Source organism: Nicotiana tabacum, chromosome 23 (genome assembly GCF_000715075.1).
Source record: "Nicotiana tabacum cultivar K326 chromosome 23, ASM71507v2, whole genome shotgun sequence".
NCBI classification, from domain to species: domain Eukaryota; kingdom Viridiplantae; phylum Streptophyta; class Magnoliopsida; order Solanales; family Solanaceae; genus Nicotiana; species Nicotiana tabacum.
Window position 1 is genome coordinate 143,823,046 of NC_134102.1, and position 20,284 is coordinate 143,843,329.

Consider the following 20,284-nt stretch of genomic DNA (forward strand, 5'->3'; position numbering starts at 1 on the left):
CAGAGTTTCCCCTAACTTTTTCATCAGGACAAACTCGATCTCATCATCCTTCAAGTTGTTCCCTTTGATGGCACACGTGTAGGAGGTCACATGCTTATTTGGGTCAGTTTTTCTGTTGTACTTAGGAATCTCGGGCAGGCGGAACTTCTTAGGGATTGGCTTCGGAGCTGCGCTTGGAGGAAAAGGTTTTGAACAAACTTCTTAGAATCCAGGCCTTTTAATATCTGTGGTGCCCGTGGAATTTGGTCGACCCTGGAACTGTAGGTTTCCACCTTTTTGTCATTGGCTTCGATTTTCTTATCTCCCGATTCTATCAGTTTTGTCAGCTCCTCGAGCATCTTTATGATCTCGGGGTTGGTCCTCGATTCATTTCCATTTGGTCTCTTTGTGACCGGTTCGTTTCTACGGGTGACTTCCCGGGATGGCTCAGGCTCAATTCTGCTCAGCGCGTGGCTTTGATTCTGCAAGTGGGCTATCGCTGCCTGTTGAGTCTGTAACATTTTGAAGATCACCCGCAAATTGATCTCATCACCTTCACCATTGTGCGTATTTTGGGTAATCGATCGAACTTCCATGTGGACGTTGTTCTTAGGATCGGTAGGCAAATTTGCATTGATGGCCACATGCGAGATAGCGTCGATTGGGTCCGTGGTTGGAACTCCGCTGAGATCGACGGGGGACACCTCGTTACTGGGTGTTGCATTGTTGTTTTCGCCATGGTGGCCGAATTCGACATCCACGTTTAGAGGGGCAGACCGGGAGTTCGACATTTCAAACTTTAACCTGAAATCAAAGATACTCCACAGAACAAGTGTAAAATAAGATGTGTTATGAGAACTTGTATCAAATTGTCGTTATTATTCTTAGCCCCACGGTGGGCGCCAAACTTTTTACCCTCAAAAGCGAATAACAATTGAATTTGTAAATGGTTTTAAAGATACGCGGATTAATTTGATACAAAGCGATAGTTTCAGCCTTATTAAAATTTTTACCCTCGACCCCGGCTTGCTATAGCCAGCACTGATGAACAAGAGAAAGAGCTAATCATAGAGAAAATAATAATGTACTGCTTTTTAATGCCTGTTACATTGTCGCCGTTGAATAAAAAGCATCTTATTTATATAGTAACGGAGTTTCATCCCTAGTACAATTCTAAAAAAAGTAAAAATCTTCTTTTTCGTTAATCATTAATCTGTTGTCGATACGGGCCGAGATCCGCGCCGTGATATCAGAGGCGTATCCAGAATTTTAAGAATATGGGTGCACCATTTTTCGGCTTGGTGAGAAATAGATTTTTTCAGCTTGGTGAGAAATCTATCCATTTTAATCTTATGGATTGTTCCTACAAAATTAAATATTCACACTTATATTTAATCTATCTTAATTCAAATAAATTATTAAATTCAAATCAATCATATTAAAGCATGTTAGTCAGCATATGAAAAAGTTATAGCACAAAAATTAAGCATTTGTAGTTCTGTACATGTATGTTTGACACTTTAATTGTGTTTGGATTTGAGCAAGTTATTCAATAAAACTGCAGCGAGAGAATTAAAATATAGAGCAAGAAGAGAGTAGTTAGATACCTGAGGCTGAGAATTTTACATGAACGTGGTCGGAGAAGAAATGTTGCTTCTTGAAAAATCCATTCGCAGAGGCAAGAGCCGATAGAAAGAGAGAGTTGAGAAGGAGACAGACTAGAGCCGATAAAGAGAGAAAGAGTTGAGACGGAGACAGACTGTGAAGTTTGCTTTTAGAAATTAGGGATTTGATATATTAGTATATACTCAAATTCCTCCTAAAAACGTGGGCCATGTTTTTAGCCAAAAGGAACTTTACAAAAGAAAAACTTAATACAGAAAAAGAGAGGGAGACAGACTAGACTGTGAAGTTTGCTTTTAGGAATAGGGATTTGATATATTAGTATATACCCAAATTTCTCCTAAAAATGTGGGCCATATTTTTAGCCAAAAGGAACTTTTAAAAGAAAAAAAACTTAATATAGAAAAGGTGAAGGGACAAAGGATCGAACCCTTGACCTCGGGGTACACAGGGGCACCAACTTACCAACTTACCAAGATAGTCAATTGAGCATGGGTGGTCACAAACATATCTATATAGATAATTGTAAAATTGGTACTGTTTATACATAGCCTAGGGAGGGGAGCATGGGTGCATGTACCTCACCCCCTCCACGTAAATCCGCCTCTACGTGATATCCGGTCGGGCGCGGATATCACGGCCCTTCGTTAGTCGTGTGCAATCGTTTGGTAATGCTTTTCTGAGGTCTTGGAGCTCGAACCGAATCCGGGGGGCGTGGTCTCGATGGCTCCGGTGGTAAGCATTCTGTTCGAGCCTTAGCACGAGAGGTATATCCGGTAGGTCCGGGATATAATGACCCTCCGTTGGTCGTGCTTGATTGGCCCGGCCATGTTCTTCGAAGTTGTTCAAAGTTAGGACCGATTCCGAACCATGACTCGATGAGACTCTTGCTCCGATTTCGGTCCCCTGTCATCATGTCTCGAACTTGGCTTATTTTGTCGGAGATCGGGGTACCATGAGCCCGATTTTACCCGTATACAAGTTTCATACTAATACTACATATCTTTTCGATTGGTACATCATTTTCACGTGTTCTCAAGTTTCTTTAGTTTTTTTTTCCTCGTCCAATAAGTTGAAAGAATTAGAGAAAGGAAAAAAGAAGAAAATAAATCAGGATTTCAGGCTGTAGATTAACGAGAGAAAATCATTAATTGATTTTCGAAATAACGTTAATTGGGATAAAATCTTTTTTAAACGAGTTGAGAATCCGAGACCAGATTATTATCGAGGAAATATAGTGCCGTATCTCAAAAAAATTGTCCGAGATTGTCAAATTGAAATATATTATTACTATCCCCAAATATAGTTGCATGCGAGAAATTTAGAATGCCAATTTTTTCCTTTCTCTGCATGGAAAAGCTGTACTATTTCCCATACGTACACAGATATACTTTGTTCATGGTCGGAATAACGGCCCAATTCACTCTAACAATCCAATATTGCTACAACAAAATGTTAGATCTTCTCGAAAATCGAAATGTTAATGTTATAGCCAACTAATTAAATTATCCTTTGAGTTATCAATGTATCTAACTAGATAACAACGCATAATTCTAACTCGCATGATCTCCTTTAATGGTGTAATTCAATTCCAACCAACCTCCGATAGTAATTAAAGAAGTAATAACAAGCCAAAAAGAGAGGAAAAAACAAAACTAACGAAGAGAAATTAAGCCACCTTTTTTGAATCGCAATTGCCCTCTTATTTTAGACAAACCTAAAGAGTCTCTACTTTTCTACTTTTATATATATATATATATATATATATATATATATATATATATATATATTCTGTTACTACAACCCTTGTTACTTAAGTATTATTTACTTCGAGTTATTATATAGAGTTGCACGTAATTATATTTTTAATAATTTGATTATGTAAATATTTCAGTACTTAACTTAATCCTTAATATAATTCCTAGTTACCAATCAATATATGCTAGAATCACATTTAATTACCTTTTCAGTAACTTGATTCTGTAAATATTTGTGTACGCTCTGGTTTAATCTGTGTTCTTTAATAATCTCACACTAAGGTTTTCTCTTCTTCTCCACTATATAAAGACTGCTCTCTCCCCTAATTTTTCTCAAACATATACACATTTCCCAAACTTCTTGCAATAGACTATCTCTTCCACAAAAATCTACTTAGATATCAGATATATGGGGAATCAAAACAACATGGTCTTCTCTAACAAGAAGAGATCGGGTTCCGATGAGAAGGATCATCACGACGATTTCTTTGTGACCAAAAAACAAACAAAATCACTAATATGGGAGGATCCAGCGGCGGCTTTAGCCAATGCCCGCCATGAATTCGGCGAACACGGCGGCGTTAACATGTCCATTGAAGCCTCCGCCACGTTCACCGTCATGGAACCGGAAACCATGCGCCGCATGTTCTCCGGCGAACTTGGCCCTGACCGTGACTTCTTCATCTACAGCCGCCATTTCAACCCGACAGTGCTCAATCTCGGACGCCTCATGGCGGCGCTCGAGGGTACTGAAGCCGCTTACTGTACGGCTTCCGGCATGTCGGCGATATCTTCGGTGTTGCTACAGCTGTGTAGTTCAGGTGGACACGTGGTGACTTCACGAAATATTTTTATTATACTTTTCAAACATATTATTATTGAATTTTGTATCGAAAATATTGAATTCATTTCTAGTAAGTTACATGGACTTCTGCAGGTGGACACGTGGTGGCTTCACGGACGCTCTACGGTGGGACACACGCCTTGCTTACTCATTTCTTGCCGAGGGCTTGTAACATAACGACGTCGTTTGTGGACATAAGGGATTTGCAAATGGTTAAGGAAGCGATTGTGGAAGGGAGGACAAAAGTACTGTATTTTGAGTCGCTGTCAAATCCTACGTTAACGGTGGCTAACGTGCCGGAGCTGAGTAGGATAGCGCATGAAAAAGGAGTGACGGTGGTGGTGGACAACACTTTTGCTCCGATGGTGCTTTCGCCGGCGAAGTTAGGTGCTGACGTTGTTGTTCACAGTATTTCCAAGTACATTAGCGGTGGAGCCGACATCATCGCAGGTTTGATTTTTCTTCTTAGTTTTTGTCCTTAGTATTCAGTGACTTCACACGTGTGCCTTTCGTCTAGATAGAAATCATTAATCATCATTTGGCACCAAAGATAAATATAAAAGAACAGTCGATATATAATCTCTAACTCATTGGTAAAACCATTTTTGCCAATTGTAGTTGTAAATTTCGTGTTTTACCGATCTTGTTATGAGAATACTATTTCCTCAGTTTTCTTTTATTAGTCTTTTATACTAAAAAATAAAATTTCTAATTTCACTTATCCTTAGTATTAAGTACCCATACTCCCCAAGTTTATTGGAAGTACAACTTTAATAACCATTAGGAAGGATAATTTAGTACTTTTAAATTATTTGTCGTGATTTCTAAACATAATTATCTCAAATTATTCATCATTTTAGAAGTTCTAGATAAAATTAATTATTTTTTCTAAGTAATAATTATCCGTGAAGATGAAGATGACATATAAATAAAATAAATACTCAATAAACAGAGATTATATCTTAAGATATAAATAAGGATAAAATATTAAAAGAATTCTTTTAATTAATGTTGTTTAATGTATATATTAAAGAGAAACATGATAGATAATTTGAGAAGATGGGAGTAAAACAAGTAAAACAAACCCTCAATAAATGATCTCCTTAGGAGGAGTGCTAGTCAACAGAGGATCAGTAAAAGGGAACTGAACGAGTAAATAATACTATAGCTTGATTCAGAGAGTAAAACTTCTTATAGGAGTAACATGGAACCCGAGTAACTTATAGTAATAGAGATTTGATAACGCTCAATTCACGAGAATGGGTGCTGGTGCTCCCCAATAGAAAATAAGAATTAGAAAAAAATTAGCTCTAATATTCATTTATAAATTTTTATTTATTTTTCTTAGTCTTATGAAGAGTAGTATATATGGACATTTTAAACTCTCTCTTTATTATTCTTTATATGCACACGTGTTGTTCTGTATGTTTTAAAAAGAAAACTGAAGTTAGTGGCAAGATGAACCAGTCATGATTATTTTTCTACTTATGGCAACTGTTAATTTTCCAAATGGATAATTAAGGCTCATTTATTTGTTGATCTGTATAGCAGAACTGCACAAGATAGCTTCTTTTTTCCCGGGATCTTTACACAAATAGCCGGTTATATTAATTATTTATTTTTTTTAGCTATATATATAGATTATACATTAATTATACACAATTATACCCATACAAATTAATTGTTTATTTTTTTTAGCTATATATATAGATTATACATTAATTATACACAATTATACCCATACAATACATAAATTATGCATATATTATATCTCCACCGGTTATTTTTAGTTTAAGTTATTGGGTGAGTGGCTATTTGGGTTAAATTTTATTATTTTTTTTCCTCGCTTTCTTAAAAATAAAGTAATTAAACATTAGAAGGTAGAGTTTGATATTTTCCCCAAAGACTAATAATGATTTTGTTAAATGTTCCTATCTAAAGAGAAATGTTCTAAAAGGTGATAAACTTCTTTGACATTTTTGAAAGGTTGGAGAGATTTAGGGACAATGTTTCATCACGTGTGATTTGGTGCTTTTACATTATTAGATGAAGATGACTTTGGAGATAAGATTTCACGTGTTTTCTCAATTGGAATTGCTAGTTTTTTTCTTTTTGTTTTGTTTTCTTTTTTGGTACAAACCTATATTTGTGGTTGGAAATTAATTTGAAACAAGAAGTTTACAAATGTCCCATTAGTTCGGAATAGTTCGCGTAAGAAGTTTTGCATGGAATGTCCCATTAGTGAAATGTACCTACTTAAAGGTGATCACATGTGTTCTAAATTATTTATTTTCATTACTCCCTCGCTCCACAATAAGTGACTAATCGTTATCAGTACTTGTCATCTTTTGTCTTGGTTACTTTAAATTATAACATGTGGCATCTGCACTTAGCAAAATGTGAACTCGCTAGAAATGGAGGTCTTTATAATTGTTTTTATTTTGGCTTGTTATATTTTAACTCTATCCCCAGGGGAATATTACTACGAATCTAGATAATACTACGTAGTGAAACCATGCATGTTTTTTTCGATTATGACTGGATTCAGAATCTTATCAAAGATTCATATTCAATTACACAAAGAAAAATATCCTTTTCTTTGGGGTAGGTAGCCCGTAATTAACGAGACAGAAAAATAAAAAAGAATAATTAGAGCCATCTTTTAATTGTGTAGCTATCTTAAAACAATCTCTAGCTAGCTCTTCTATATACATTGAACTGAAAAGACCATTATTATATGAATTAATAATTATGGGCTAAACCATACCAAAGACAGAACAAAGAAAGGTGGGGTCAAACATTCTTTTGTTTATTCCAGATTCTTTTGGGGAAATGTGTGTGTGTATATAATATTGAAAAGTGTTCTCTTTCGATATCTTAATCACTGATTAGCACAAGGATAAACTTTTTATACACGACAGATCTGATGGATTATGCGGTGATTAAATCTGATCTTCCAATATATTACGCTGACATTCTACAATTGTCTTATTAAGACCCACACCTCTATTAGAGTAAAAACTTATGTGTAATATGCGTTTACACCATATGTGTTTGTACATGGACTTAATTAAAGCACTTAATCATGGTGAATTATTTGCATTCTTATCTCATTAGATCACTTAAACGTGATGTATTTAACATGTTTTGGTGTAAACACTTTATGCAGGTACGTATTACCCCTCTACTAGCAATAATGACCCTCTTTTTGCATCTAATGTTGTAATGATTTAGGATTTTGTCTTAGCGTTGAGCAATTGATTATTTAAAAAAAAGTAAGTTGATTAAAGTATTGGTAAGATAAATTATAAATTTCCCATACATAGCTATTCTTAGTTAAGAGGTGGAGAAGGCGGCTATTTAGGTTGATTTTTCTTAATTTTAATTATTGGTAAAATTACACAGGTGCCGTTTGTGGGCCAGAAAATCTTGTGAACTCCATGATGGATCTTCATCAAGGGGCTCTTATGCTATTGGGCCCAACTATGAATCCCAAAGTGGCATTTGAACTTTCAGAAAGACTTCCTCACTTGGGCCTTAGAATGAAGGAACATTGCAAACGGGCTTTGGAATATGCTACTAGAATGACTAAACTTGGGCTCAAAGTGATTTACCCAGGCCTAGAAGCCCACCCAGATCATACCCTTCTCAAGTCCATGGCTAATAAAGACTATGGTTATGGTGGAATTCTCTGTGTGGACATGGAAACCGAGGAACGCGCTAATCGTTTGATGAATGTCTTGCAAAACTTTACCCAATTTGGGTTCATGGCTGTGAGTTTGGGCTATTACGAGACCCTCATGTCGTGCTCGGGTTCTAGCACGAGCAGTGAATTGAACCATGAAGAGAAAGAGTTGGCCGGAATTTCACCAGGATTAGTGCGAATGTCAATCGGATATAACGGATCATTGGAACAAAAATGGAGCCAGCTCGAGAAGGCATTATCCAGAATGCAAGAGAAAATGGCCTTTTAGAAGCTCAAAAATTGAACTTGTTAAGATGCTTTGTTTTGCTCTATGAAGGGATGGATCCTACTTTTTATGTAGTATGTGCCTTTGGCCCATGTTTGTTGTTTCAAGTGTGGTGCTTGCAGTAAAGCTAGTTTTAAGCCCAATATAATTAAAAATGTGAAGGAAGAATAGAATAAGTGTGACCCATAAGCTGCTTATTATCCACTTTAGTTGTGGAGTTCCAACTTCCCTCTATTCTAGATTGTTTTATGTTGATGTATTTAGGGATGAAAAAGGTAGTCGATTATATAATTATGCATTACTAATATAAAGCTTGGTATCTAGAATAAAAGCATCACTAATGCAACTCTGCATTAAAAAAAAATGCAACTCTGTATTACTTGTATCGTCTAGTTTAGTTTTGTCCTAGAACTTCGCTTAACCAATATTGATATAACTTAAGCAATAATCAATCATAGAACAGCGCTTAACTAATACATACTTGTATAACTTAAGGCTTAAGCAATAATGTTGGAGAATAAGTGTGTTGATATGCAAGATGTCACTATTTGATGAGAGCATATAAACTAAGGATTTTGCAATTACCAAACTAAATCAATTGTATCGGGTTTTTAAATCTACAAACCAAACCAAACTAACAAAAGTTAGATTTTTCAATATCGGAGTTTCTCTAGTTTCTCGGGTTTTCAAATTTTTCGGATTTTTTTTGATAAACTTGTGCTCCAAATATTTACACAATTTACATAACCATGTCACTATAGTAATTGAGCTTTCCAAATGATATTTCTTCTGCCAACACAAAATTACCAAAAAGATAAACTCCATATCATATTGCACTCTACATAAGAATTATCATCAACTTTTTAAGAGTAGACATTACATCCAAGAGTCCAAAAAAAAAAAAGAATATATTAAAGGCAAAATGGCCTAAATGACACTTATACTTGTCCCACTTTGTCATGTTGGTTCCCAAACTTAACAATTTGCTAATTGAACATTTACACTCCTTCAAAACGTGTATAATAAATGCTTATGACACGAGGTTGTCACTGCGTGTAATACAATCTCCTACACCTAGGATACTACATTAAGAAAATTAAACCACATAGGCTCCAGGTCATTTATTATGGCCACATAGAAAAATAAAACGGGAAATGATTATTAAACCTCTCCTCCCTCCCAAACCCAATTTTCCCCCTCATTTTATACTTACCCGCTTAGTTGCCTCGATTTTTATTGACCCATGTTGTTGCACAAGTGGATTTAGAAACTGATAAAATGTTGTCATTTGGAACCGGGATTGTGAGCCAAATGCCGGTGTTAGCGAATGCGTGGATGATTTCTGGGTTTGCATCGAAGATTTTGATTTTGTTAATGGTAGTTTGGTCCCTGATGAAGGAGGCGACTTGGGTCGGCGGCGGGAGGTTGTCGGCGACGGTTCCGGTTCCGTAGTTCACGCCGATGAGATAGTCCCCTAAGGAGCCGTTACAAAAAAGAAGGGTGGAGGTAACAGAGTTTAGCCATGAGGGGTGTTGTTGGGAAGAAGAAGAAGAAGAAGAAGAAGAAGAAAAAGAAGAAGAAGAAAAAGAAAATACGTAAATGGGGGGCGAAAATGGAGGGGGTGTTGTTGGGGGTGTGGGTATTACATCTGATAGTTCATTTTCTTAGTATTTTTTTAATAGAAACGAAATTCTTGTTCTGTCTTCCCTATTGATTACTCTATTTGTGAATTATTTCTTTTTCTTTTAATTTCTCTATTGTTAGTATTATTATTTTGTATATTTAGATCTGGCTAGATTTCAGTAACATATGACGGAAGTTTGGAGGTCTTGAGCTTTCATAGGTCTTTCTAGTACAAAGTCTTGAATGATATGAGTAATAAAGAGAAAGAGAAAGGTGGGTACGGGGAAGAACAAATTACTTATTTGGATCCACCCGTTTGCTTTTTTCTTTCTTTTACTTATTTTATTTTTCATTCTTATTTTAATGCTTTTTTTCTTAGTTTAATTATTTCTGGTTCAAAATTCTCATATTCACGCTCATTATCCGCTTGAATTACATCCACTTTGTCAAGGTCAACCATTATTTTATCACATGTACTTGGTCAATGGTTAAAGGGGTTTAAATAATAGGCTTTGATCAAGTTAAAGTGTCTGGGTGAAAACAAGTGAAGTAGGAGGACCGGCATGATAAACTAGGACAAGTATATGTGTCATTTAGGCCATTCTACCTATATTAAACTCTAAGAAGTTGGCATCTTAATAGACATTACAACTAGAGGAGCATGTTTCCAAAATACTTGTAAAGGCATAATGACCTCACTTCCACTCTTTGGGAGATATGTTGCGGTTCTATCCTTTCCCTTAGGATAAATTTTGCAATACCTGAAATATTTATAAATAATTAAATATTTTAGGCCCGACATAAGGTGATAGACAACGTTTTGTCTTTCATGACCAAAATCTCATCACAATAAAGGTCTCTACTTTATAAATTATTTTCCATTTTACACCAAAATACTAATAAAAACTTAAAGCAATTGACATGTCCAACTTCAATTGAACCTTGGATAAACAATTAGAAAGAGCATGTTGAAGAACTCCTCTCACTTTTTTCCACTCAAAGAAATGGAGAAAAGGGAATACTTGAACACAATAAAATAAAAATAATATTAAAAGCTTTTATTGAATGCGTATGTGAAGAACTGAAGATATATTAAGGCAGAGTATATATCAAGGAAACACTGAAAGACCATACTTAAAGGTTTTTCAGAAAGAAAGGAAGGCCAAATTAACTGAACTTTAGTTAGAAATATATCTTATCATGGACAGATCAATTGCTTTAAATATTGTAAAAAGTCTAATTTCTTCAAATTGCCAAATCAACTGTGCCTTAGAGAAACAATGTAATACAAAAGCTTCTTAATTGATTAAAACCATGCACCAACTTTTTTTAATTAATTACCTTGAAGTAGTAAAGATTCCAAAAAAAATCATGAAGCAAATTATAGTTAACTATCCATCTAATCAATCCTCAAAGGCGAGTCTGCATATTATGAAAAAAAAGAAATAATTAACATATTTAATATTAAATAATATAAAAAAATAAATATTCATTAAGAATTGAATATAAATTATTACCTTATTCAACTTGCTCAATTTTCTGGACTTCCTCTAACATGTCTTCAAACTTATATTGCAAATAAACATACTTCAATTCCCTTAGCAATAGTCTTACCTTTGTGATCCGGTGTTGGAAAAAAGTTCAAAATTTTCTTTTGTAGATTCCATTGATCATATATCTAATGTGTAGTGATAACCATATAAGTTAAGTTTTGGAGTGATATCCATGTATCACTAGTGAGACATACACGTTGGTTCTTAATAAGATTTTTAAGTGTTTCATTCTCTTCCTGATAAATCCTCAAACATTGTCTAGCAACAGTTACACGATAAGGTAATTCAAAATTAGGTAAGGTCTTAACCATTAATTTCTTAAATCCTTCTCCCTCAACAATTCTAAAAGCTTGCTCATCAAGAATTACAAATTCGGCAATCGCCCTCCTAATGCCATCCATATTATACACTACCCTTTCAGGAGCACCCGAACCACCTTCTAGCCACCATTATTTGATAGATTTTAATGTTGATTGTCTCTTATCAATGACTCTAAAGGGAAATTTGTGACATGTCGCATTTAAATGTGACCATAACGTAGTAGCCCCATTCTTGCTACCTGCAGCAAATGTTTTAGGACAATAATTGCATTCTACCTTACATTTACCTCCTTTAGCAATAAAATGAAGTGTTTCCAAGTGTCGAACATCTCTCTGCCACTATTCCCAGATTTAGAATTTTCGGATGGAGTCGTTCTTTTTTACTTTTTAGGAGGAGTGGTGGAGTGTGATGGTAGGCTAGAAACCCGTATTTTAGTCGCTTATTGCACTCTAATTCACTGTACTTTACTTATGTTGAGCTTTAATTAGTAGTATTTTACACTTATTGTGTATTTTATACCGTGTATGAGTGATTCCGAGTTATTTAGATGTTGCGAAGTACATTCGAGCTAATTGGAGTTTTAAAATCTGAGTAGAAGCCCAAGGGATTAAATCAGGATCGCGTTCGGGGGTCGAGGACTAAGTCCGGATGTTAAAAATTGGAGAAACGAATTACTCTAAACAAATTGTGCGGTAGTGCAAAATTTGCCCAGAATCCATTTGGCAACTCGTTATGGAATTCCTCACAAGTGCGTCCCATGATGCGGCGTGACATGTGGCGCGGTAGTACAAATTTCTTAGAGTTTCGTCCCATTTTCGCTAAAAAAGGTATTTTCGTCCGGAAATTAATGTGGGGTGTCTTAAATACACGAAAATACGTCATTTTTGGACTTTTGACACATTTTCGACCTAATGAGGCTAAAGGGGAATTGGAAGAACACAAGCACAAGGATTTCATCATTCCTTCCTCACTCAAGATCCGGGTTTGGATTGAATTTATGTTTTCCTATACTTTAGTTACATTTGTGAAGAACTTCTCCATGTATATGGAGTAGATCCTTTTGGGTTTTGATAGATTTGGTGTATTGATGATTGTTTGTGGATTATAACTCTATTTTTATATGTTTGAATCGTTTTGGAAGATTTAATTGTTGCATCTATATTCACTTGTTATTGTAATCGAAAGAGGCATAACTTGTGATATCTTTGTATTATATTGTTGGTTGAGTTCATAGATTCTTCTAAGTAATTGAAAGAGGCTAGTTGAATCATTGATTAAATATAGTTAGGAGAAGAATCGAAAGAGGTTTTCCTAAAGACCGATCCACTACGCATTCTTACATATCTTCACAGTGCTTAAATTGGTTCATCTCGTGAGTTTAAGACTTAATCGAGAGTGGAGTTTTGCTGAACAATTGTACTAATAATTAAGTGAATTCGAGAAACTCACTTGAACACTGAAAGTGAATTATCTAGAGTTAGATCCCAAACAATCATCTTGCACTTATGTTGTCAAAACCCTATCCTCTTCCAATGATAACCTTAATTATTTATTCCTTGTTTCGATAGTCACTAGTCAATAGCTGTATATTTTAGATTCTTAATTAAATTTTATTATTAGTCATATAAATATCAATTGTTTATCCTCCTAGATAATAATCTAGCTACAAACTACGAGAACACTGTTTAAATCCATTCCTTGTGAACACGATATTATACTATACCATCTTTGACTAGCGAGCACAATTAAAGTGTGTGTTTTACGCTCGTCAATGAGGAGTATCTTTACTTCGTTGTTGAGCTGCCACCGGCGAAGGATTATTGACAACCACCTCTGCATCTGTTTCAGAAGTTGTAGTTTCCATTCGAAGAAAGAGTTCATGCAAATAGAACATATTCAGTTACTATATAACTCTCTTAAAACAAAATAACGATGGGATGCAAGCTATGATAAAATTAAACTTTTCTATACTCAATATCTTTTTAAGTAGCAGTATAGAGAACTCAAGTTAATAATCTAAGAGAAACAAAATGAACAAATGAATTCGACAATAGGGAGGAATACGACATATTTGCAAAAAAACTCGCTAATCGAAAAAAGAAACTCTTAGTTAATGGGAAAAAAGCAAAACGTATGTATGCAGCTAAAAGAAAATATGTAAATGAGAAAGGGAAGAGCGTTACCGATTGGAGCAAAAGAGAGTTGATAGGCGTTGAGCTAATTGTGGTTTTGGAATGGAATGGAACGTAGGGTTTGTTGCCTTTGGAGAAGAGGCATAATGGTTTCAATTGTTTTAGTGTTTCAGAACTAGTTTAGGACTAGTCTAGTTTTGCTTTAGGACTAGTTTTTGGTTTGTGCTCGATTATTCTTTTATGGGCCAGACAAAAATAAATAAATTACATGGGCTACAAAACCAACTTAAAATATTATGCTAAATACAGAAATTATAAAAAAATTAAGAAATATTTATAACTTACATTCTAATAAATATTCTTAGCTATCTAATATATAAAATATGTATACGTGTAATGTCAGGTTGGTTTGGTTTCGGTTTGACTTTTTTTAGTTAATACCAAACCAAACCTATTATGGTCGAGTTTTATTTTTCTATACCAAACCAAGTCAAACCAAATCACTAATCGGGTTGTTTTTACGGGTTGACTTGGATTATTGGGTTGGTGCGAGTTATTGGTTTGATTTGTATACCCCTAATATAAACAATAATAATTGCGCCTCACTCCCAAATGTATTATAGTTCACACCATAATTATTCTTGTATTATATTTCATGCACAACTTTTCTCTAAACCGAATGACCATGTAAATATTGGGTTTTATATCCCGTAGTGTTTTTTATTCTAGTCAGATATATATGATGGTACATTAAGCTTAGTCGAATCCTTAATTTTTACCATTCCATTCGTTTTTTTGATAGTTATCGAAAGCTATCAACTATCGTCATTTTTTTTTACTAGTGATAAATATTTTCATTTCTCACTCTTCATTAACAATATAGATGCAGAAAATAAAACAGAGAAAAAAATCAGATGCCAGAAGTATCGTAGCCCGGACTTTTAACTAAAATAATCGAAACGTTTTAATAAATTATTAATAAATATTTTTATCATTTTTAAAGCTTAAGTTGTTTTTATTTTTTTTATTTGTGAAATATGGATTAAATCCTCTTTTTTATTGCAAAGAGCAAGAACAATTTTTGCATAAAATTGTCTTGCTTGTTAGAAAACGAAAAGAAAAAGTAGGTAATTGGACTTCTTTGGACTTGATTTGCATTGCCCCAACTATCAATCGACCCAAAAAGACCAGCCCATCTAAAGAATTAACCCAAGCCCAACGCCTTTCCATCCTCTAACTATAAACCCTACATATAAAACTGTTAGCAGCAGAACAGGAGCTGAGCAGAAGACGAGTGGAAGATCGTTGGTAAGGGGCGGAGAAAATGCAGATCTTCGTGAAAACTCTGACCGGTAAAACTATAACCCTAGAGGTTGAATCCAGTGACACTATTGACAATGTCAAGGCCAAAATTCAAGACAAGGAAGGTTTGTTTCTTACTCTATATTCAAGTTCAATTAATCACATAATTGTTTTTTTCTCTCTCTATCATATAGCTTAATTGAACTTGTGTATATGTCTTTTGGTGCTATAGGAATTCCACCGGACCAGCAAAGGCTAATTTTTGCTGGTAAGCAGCTTGAAGATGGTCGTACCCTTGCTGACTATAACATTCAGAAAGGTATTTTTTTTTAAAATTGCTTGTTAATTTAGCTAAAAGTTGAAGTCTTTTTAATTGAATATTAATTTTGGATGTGAAAAATTGCAGAGTCGACTCTGCATTTGGTGCTGAGGCTTCGTGGTGGAATTATTGAACCATCTTTGATGGCTTTGGCCAGGAAGTACAATCAGGACAAAATGATTTGCCGCAAGTAGGTCTTTAATGGGTCCTTATGATTTGTCCCTATTTATATACTTCTCTTTTTGTAATGTTTTTATTGTAATAGCACTTTTCCTTCAATTATCTGTAAGTGCTACTATTCTACTACTAATGTTAGTGCACTATTTAGTTAAGCTCGCAAGAGACATTGATTAGATCTTTATTTTGTTCTAATATGAAGCATTATTGGATTAAACTGCCTTGCAATTTTAAGGTGACCGTAACTCCCTTCAAAATATAAACAGTGTAAAGTTCAAGCTCCCGAGTATTTAAAAAAACTAGGGTGTTAAAGTGCAATTCATCTCTTTAATTTCTACGTGGCCTACTGTTTGCCTACTGCAATAGCTTTCTCCGTGGAAATAGATGAAAGTCTCCTTGGTTTCTAGGGAAATGCTGGTCTTGATGGTTTTACAGTTTTAACAAGATTGCTAAGACTACCAAGTGATGATTGATCGATATTTTCTGTTAAAGAAATAATGATCTAACACTAGTAAGTGTGATATGAACTGAAATTATCAGTTTGATAGATTAGTTGGTTGAGGAATATAAATTTCTGAAAAAGCTTGGCATGATTGCCCCTTTCCTGCTTCTACATTTGGTTGAGATAAAAAAAATGAGTGAAAATGTGTGGTCACACAAGCGTACATTTCAGTGCTGCTTTCATTCCTTGCTAGGAACGTTGTGCATCCATAATGTATCTCTTCTTTATTTTTCATCCCTTACTAGGAATATTGTGCATCCATATATCTCTTCTTTATATCTTGACCACTGCTGCACTGTCCACTGGATTCAACCTCACACGATTTGCTGCAATGCGCCTTCTGTCTTTAAATTTTTCTATAGTTCATGTTGAATCCTACATACTTTCGTCCTCACAAAATCTTTGGCATGTACTGCCACCACTATGCGTTATTTTAAAGCTGAGCTAACAGCTGACCTCCCGGGTCCGTAGATCATATGTTATTGCGCACTAAACAGTCATTGTTGAGGTAACTCCTTGTTAGTCTTATTGAGCCTGCATTCATAAACAGCAGTAGTGGCTTGGTTGAATCTAGAGCCACGACGATTTATTGAACTAGTATATGAGCATGTTACCTAGTAGTTTAATAGTTAACCATTGTTGTCTCTACTGTCAAGTTATATTCTTATTTTTGTTTGGATATTTCTATATCCAACAACCTTAACTTTGATTGAACTTTGAAGTACTTTCTGCACCAGCTTTCTATGGTTACTAATAACCTTGAAATATCTTGCTATCTGATATTTGCTTCATTTCAAAGGTTCTTTAGTCATAGTAAGACAATCATGAATTAAGTGGACCTGCTGATGTACCTGTAGATGTGTTTAATAGCCTCTATCTGTGGAAAAAATTTAACGGTGTCAACCTGAAATTTTTTCTTTTAACATACATGTTTGTTTCTAATGCTTTCCTTTATTTTTAAAGGTGCTATGCTCGTTTGCATCCTCGTGCTGTCAATTGCCGCAAAAAGAAGTGTGGCCACAGTAACCAGGTTCATTTCATCAAACTCTTCAAGACACATTATTTTTTAACTCCTATCAGTGACTGCGGACTGACTTCTATCATTTATTTGGCTTTGCAGTTGAGGCCCAAGAAGAAGATCAAGTAGATGGTGATTTTGAAGTCCTGGCAACATGCAGCTGCTAATGTTGAGATCCTTGAGAAAATCATTAGATATGTTGTTGGGTTGCCTGTTCAATTTACTCTAAAACATTGACGTATTTGTGTTTGAGCTATATCAAAGATTTTGAGCTACTTTCATTTTACTTAATGAGCTAAATTCTGTTGGTTACATTACTATAAGCTTTGTTAGATGTGTAGTTATATATATGCTTTTATCCAGCTATTTCAATTAGCCTTGTCCTCTGTTATGTTTGCTGAAGTGAGCCAAGAACATAGACAATAGCAGCACAATTTAAAGTTGATGTTGAAACATACAATGGTTCACTAATGGATGTTCATGTGTACGTGCAAGTGCATGTATCATTATATCTTTACATCCTAATGATCAGAGTCAAAATATGGATGTGCGTATTGCACCTCAAGAGCGATTTCTTGATGTAACAACTCAATGTACAATTATACATATTGTTCATTTTCGGCCCAGTTGACCTTATGGTTTTGTCCTCTTTGAGTTATGGAGGAGTAAAAAGGCTAAAGTGCAATGGTCTGTTAATGTGGGACTTTCTTCTTGCATCTCCTCTCTTAGGAAGTTCGCTAGCTTAGAAGATTGCCCGTTTTGGCACGCTCTCATCATTTTGCCCTTCATGGGTGCAACAAGCTGATCAGCTTTTGCTTTGTCCTTCCATGAACCAATGTTATGAGACAGAAACTTGGGAAGTCGTGGAAACAATGCAAATGAAGTATTCTACTTATCTGAGTTTACATGTATGTGATATTTTAAATTTGAGGATCAAATAAATTCAGGGTGAAGAATGTAACACCCCGACCTTTAAGCATGTAATAACTATGAATTTGAACATGTTATGATCTTTGCTTCCATGGAATTTGGATAATAGGATAATGTTGGTTGATGAGATGATATGGAAACTAAAGGAAGAAAAGGCATAAATGTGGTTGTAGAGGCCCCTGAATCAGAAAGAGACGCAAAAACATAGTTAAGGCCATTACGTTGCGGAAAATCCACCCAAGGTGGCAGTATTGATGCAATTAAACATCTTGTTTAGTGGCACATCTTTCTTGACCCATCTGTTTAGGTGATAAACCATTTTTGTTGAGGAAACTAAAATATCATGGCAGTATATTTAGCAGTACATATGGCAGTATAGCAGTACACATGTAAAATGGATTCACATTTTATCTTATGGCATATGCTATGTGCTTTATGATTATTAATTTGTATCTCCTCTTGATCTTAGAACTCAGAGTTGCAACCTCTCTAATTCTGTGTTTTCTTATTAGAAACTACCGTTTGCTTTGTGTTTTGATCAACCTGCAGCAGGGGATGAGATGGACCTACGAACTAGTGTTGAGAAGCAACACAGCCATTTTGCTACTTTATCTTTATGACTATGACTTTGTGCCAACCACTTCTCTTGGTGAGGCAACGGAGCTGTGCCCGGTATTGCTTTGCGTGGCTACAAAATTGACAAGTTACACAGCAAAGTTCTATACTAAAACTCCCACAAGGGTGATCTACAATCAGAATCATCAAAAAAAATTCTTGACTCAATGTTACACTCGTTCTCGATTTCTGATAAACCATAAGCTATTTGTGCCATGTTGAGAATATCAGATTCTGTCCCCAAGTAGTCAATTTCCCTACTGTCTTCACACAAAGGTAAGCCAAATTCAGGACTGCAAGTTTCTGGTATGAACTCTGACTTGATCACCTCCGTTTCTAATTTATTTCCTTCATTCTGAATCTCTCCATTGCCAACCTTTTCAGTTATCTTTCTAAGTCTCTGCAACTGCAAAGATAAAGAAAATTTCTAGTATTAGCTTTTTCTAACTCAAAAAGGAGAAAGATTTAAAGAAATTACCTGGATGAGGAGGGCTTCATTCTCTTTTTTGAGCATTTCATACTTTGAACCAAGGTTATCATAACTGATTTTAAGCATTCTATACTCCATCTCAAGTTGCTTGGACTTTGATCTAGCTCTCTTGTTCTGAAACCATATAGCGACTTGGCGCGGCTGTAGGCCTAAGCTTTTAGCCAACTGCTGTTTTGTTCTCAGTTCAGGCCTTGCCTCTGTCTCAAACATGTGTTCTAGTGACCGAATTTGCTCGTCGTTGAATCTTCTTCGCATGTTGTCCTTGCAATTCTTAATACTTGACATAGAGTGCAGATTTAGATCCTTTCCTAATAAGGATGATTGACTCCACATGTTGGAGTTTGTTGGAGGCCTTTCTCCTACAGACATTCTCTTCCTTTGTTTTTTGCTCTGATATTCAAGATTGCATGATTAGTGGTAAGGTGCCTATTAAAATATATACCGTCTCTCTATATTTGGTGGACCATCAGCTGGTTTTAGTAATGACAAAATAAAGACTAGGTGTCCAGTTTTGGTGTGTTAATGTGTATCTTATAACTGGCCCGCTATATGGTACACTTCTTGTTAAATTCTTTCTTTTATCCACTTAACATAATGACACTTGAGAAAAATGAGAAAGGGATGTGGATCTTTCTTGATCTTTTGCAGAGGGAATTAGTAATTAGTAATTCCTTTAATAGGATTTAGGTAAATTGAATCTTCAGGATGTACTTGAGTCGTACAGTGTAATGATGAGCCCTTTTTAATTAATGGTTTGATCATTATTTGACTCTCTTTTGATTATAAGCGTGTTGATCTAACATATAACATATGATGTGTATATTTATAGAATGGATAAGGATACTCTGAATAGTAAGTTAAACAAAGAAGGTAAACCTCTACCCTTTTAAGGTACTATATCTGTTTTTACCTTTTCATAGTTTTCTTGTTTTAGACACTTGAAAGGAATATTTATAGTGTATGTAGTATAGTGACAAGTTCTAGTGAGTTTTCTTGGAATATTAGGGATAATAGGGCCTGGTCATGCCTTGTTACTGTCAGGGGCATAGGTAGTATTGACGGTACGACCGATCACTTTAGTACAAATTTTATATTTGTCTTAAAATTCACTTAGTATGTATAAATTCT

At 35.1% G+C, this 20,284-nt stretch overlaps 3 protein-coding genes across 3 annotated transcripts; 2 read left to right on the forward strand and 1 right to left on the reverse strand.

The window, feature by feature from the left end:
- Positions 1 to 3,427: 3,427 nt before the first annotated feature.
- LOC107818807 (methionine gamma-lyase) lies at positions 3,428 to 9,870 on the forward strand. The gene is given in 4 exon segments (XM_016644855.2): positions 3,428 to 4,180; positions 4,297 to 4,653; positions 7,609 to 8,145; positions 8,148 to 9,870. Coding segments are annotated over 4 exon segments (1,458 nt in total). The 5' UTR covers positions 3,428 to 3,768; the 3' UTR covers positions 8,300 to 9,870.
- Positions 9,871 to 15,067: 5,197 nt separating this feature from the next.
- Positions 15,068 to 17,438, forward strand: LOC107818806 (ubiquitin-ribosomal protein eL40 fusion protein). The gene is made up of 5 exons (XM_016644854.2): positions 15,068 to 15,230; positions 15,338 to 15,424; positions 15,512 to 15,614; positions 17,067 to 17,133; positions 17,224 to 17,438. The coding sequence occupies exons 1-5, from the start codon at positions 15,128 to 15,130 to the stop codon at positions 17,248 to 17,250; spliced, it is 387 nt and encodes a 128-aa protein (XP_016500340.1). The 5' UTR covers positions 15,068 to 15,127; the 3' UTR covers positions 17,251 to 17,438.
- A 1,320-nt stretch (positions 17,439 to 18,758) lies between these two features.
- On the reverse strand, positions 18,759 to 19,626 carry LOC107818808 (homeobox-leucine zipper protein ATHB-16-like). The gene is made up of 2 exons (XM_016644856.2): positions 19,145 to 19,626; positions 18,759 to 19,072 (listed from the first exon to the last, which is right to left on the reverse strand). The coding sequence occupies exons 1-2, from the start codon at positions 19,523 to 19,525 to the stop codon at positions 18,776 to 18,778; spliced, it is 678 nt and encodes a 225-aa protein (XP_016500342.1). The 5' UTR covers positions 19,526 to 19,626; the 3' UTR covers positions 18,759 to 18,775.
- Positions 19,627 to 20,284: the final 658 nt, after the last annotated feature.

Coding starts and splice junctions, on each gene's coding strand:
- LOC107818806 (XM_016644854.2), top strand. CDS start 15,128: ATGCAGATCTTCGTGAAAACTCTGACCGGTAAAACTATAACCCTAGAG. Junction 15,615..17,066: donor GACAAAATGATTTGCCGCAA/GTAGGTCTTTAA, acceptor TTATTTTTAAAG/GTGCTATGCTCGTTTGCATC. Junction 17,134..17,223: donor AGTGTGGCCACAGTAACCAG/GTTCATTTCATC, acceptor TTGGCTTTGCAG/TTGAGGCCCAAGAAGAAGAT.
- LOC107818808 (XM_016644856.2), bottom strand. CDS start 19,525: ATGTCTGTAGGAGAAAGGCCTCCAACAAACTCCAACATGTGGAGTCAA. Junction 19,073..19,144: donor ATGAAGCCCTCCTCATCCAG/GTAATTTCTTTA, acceptor TTATCTTTGCAG/TTGCAGAGACTTAGAAAGAT.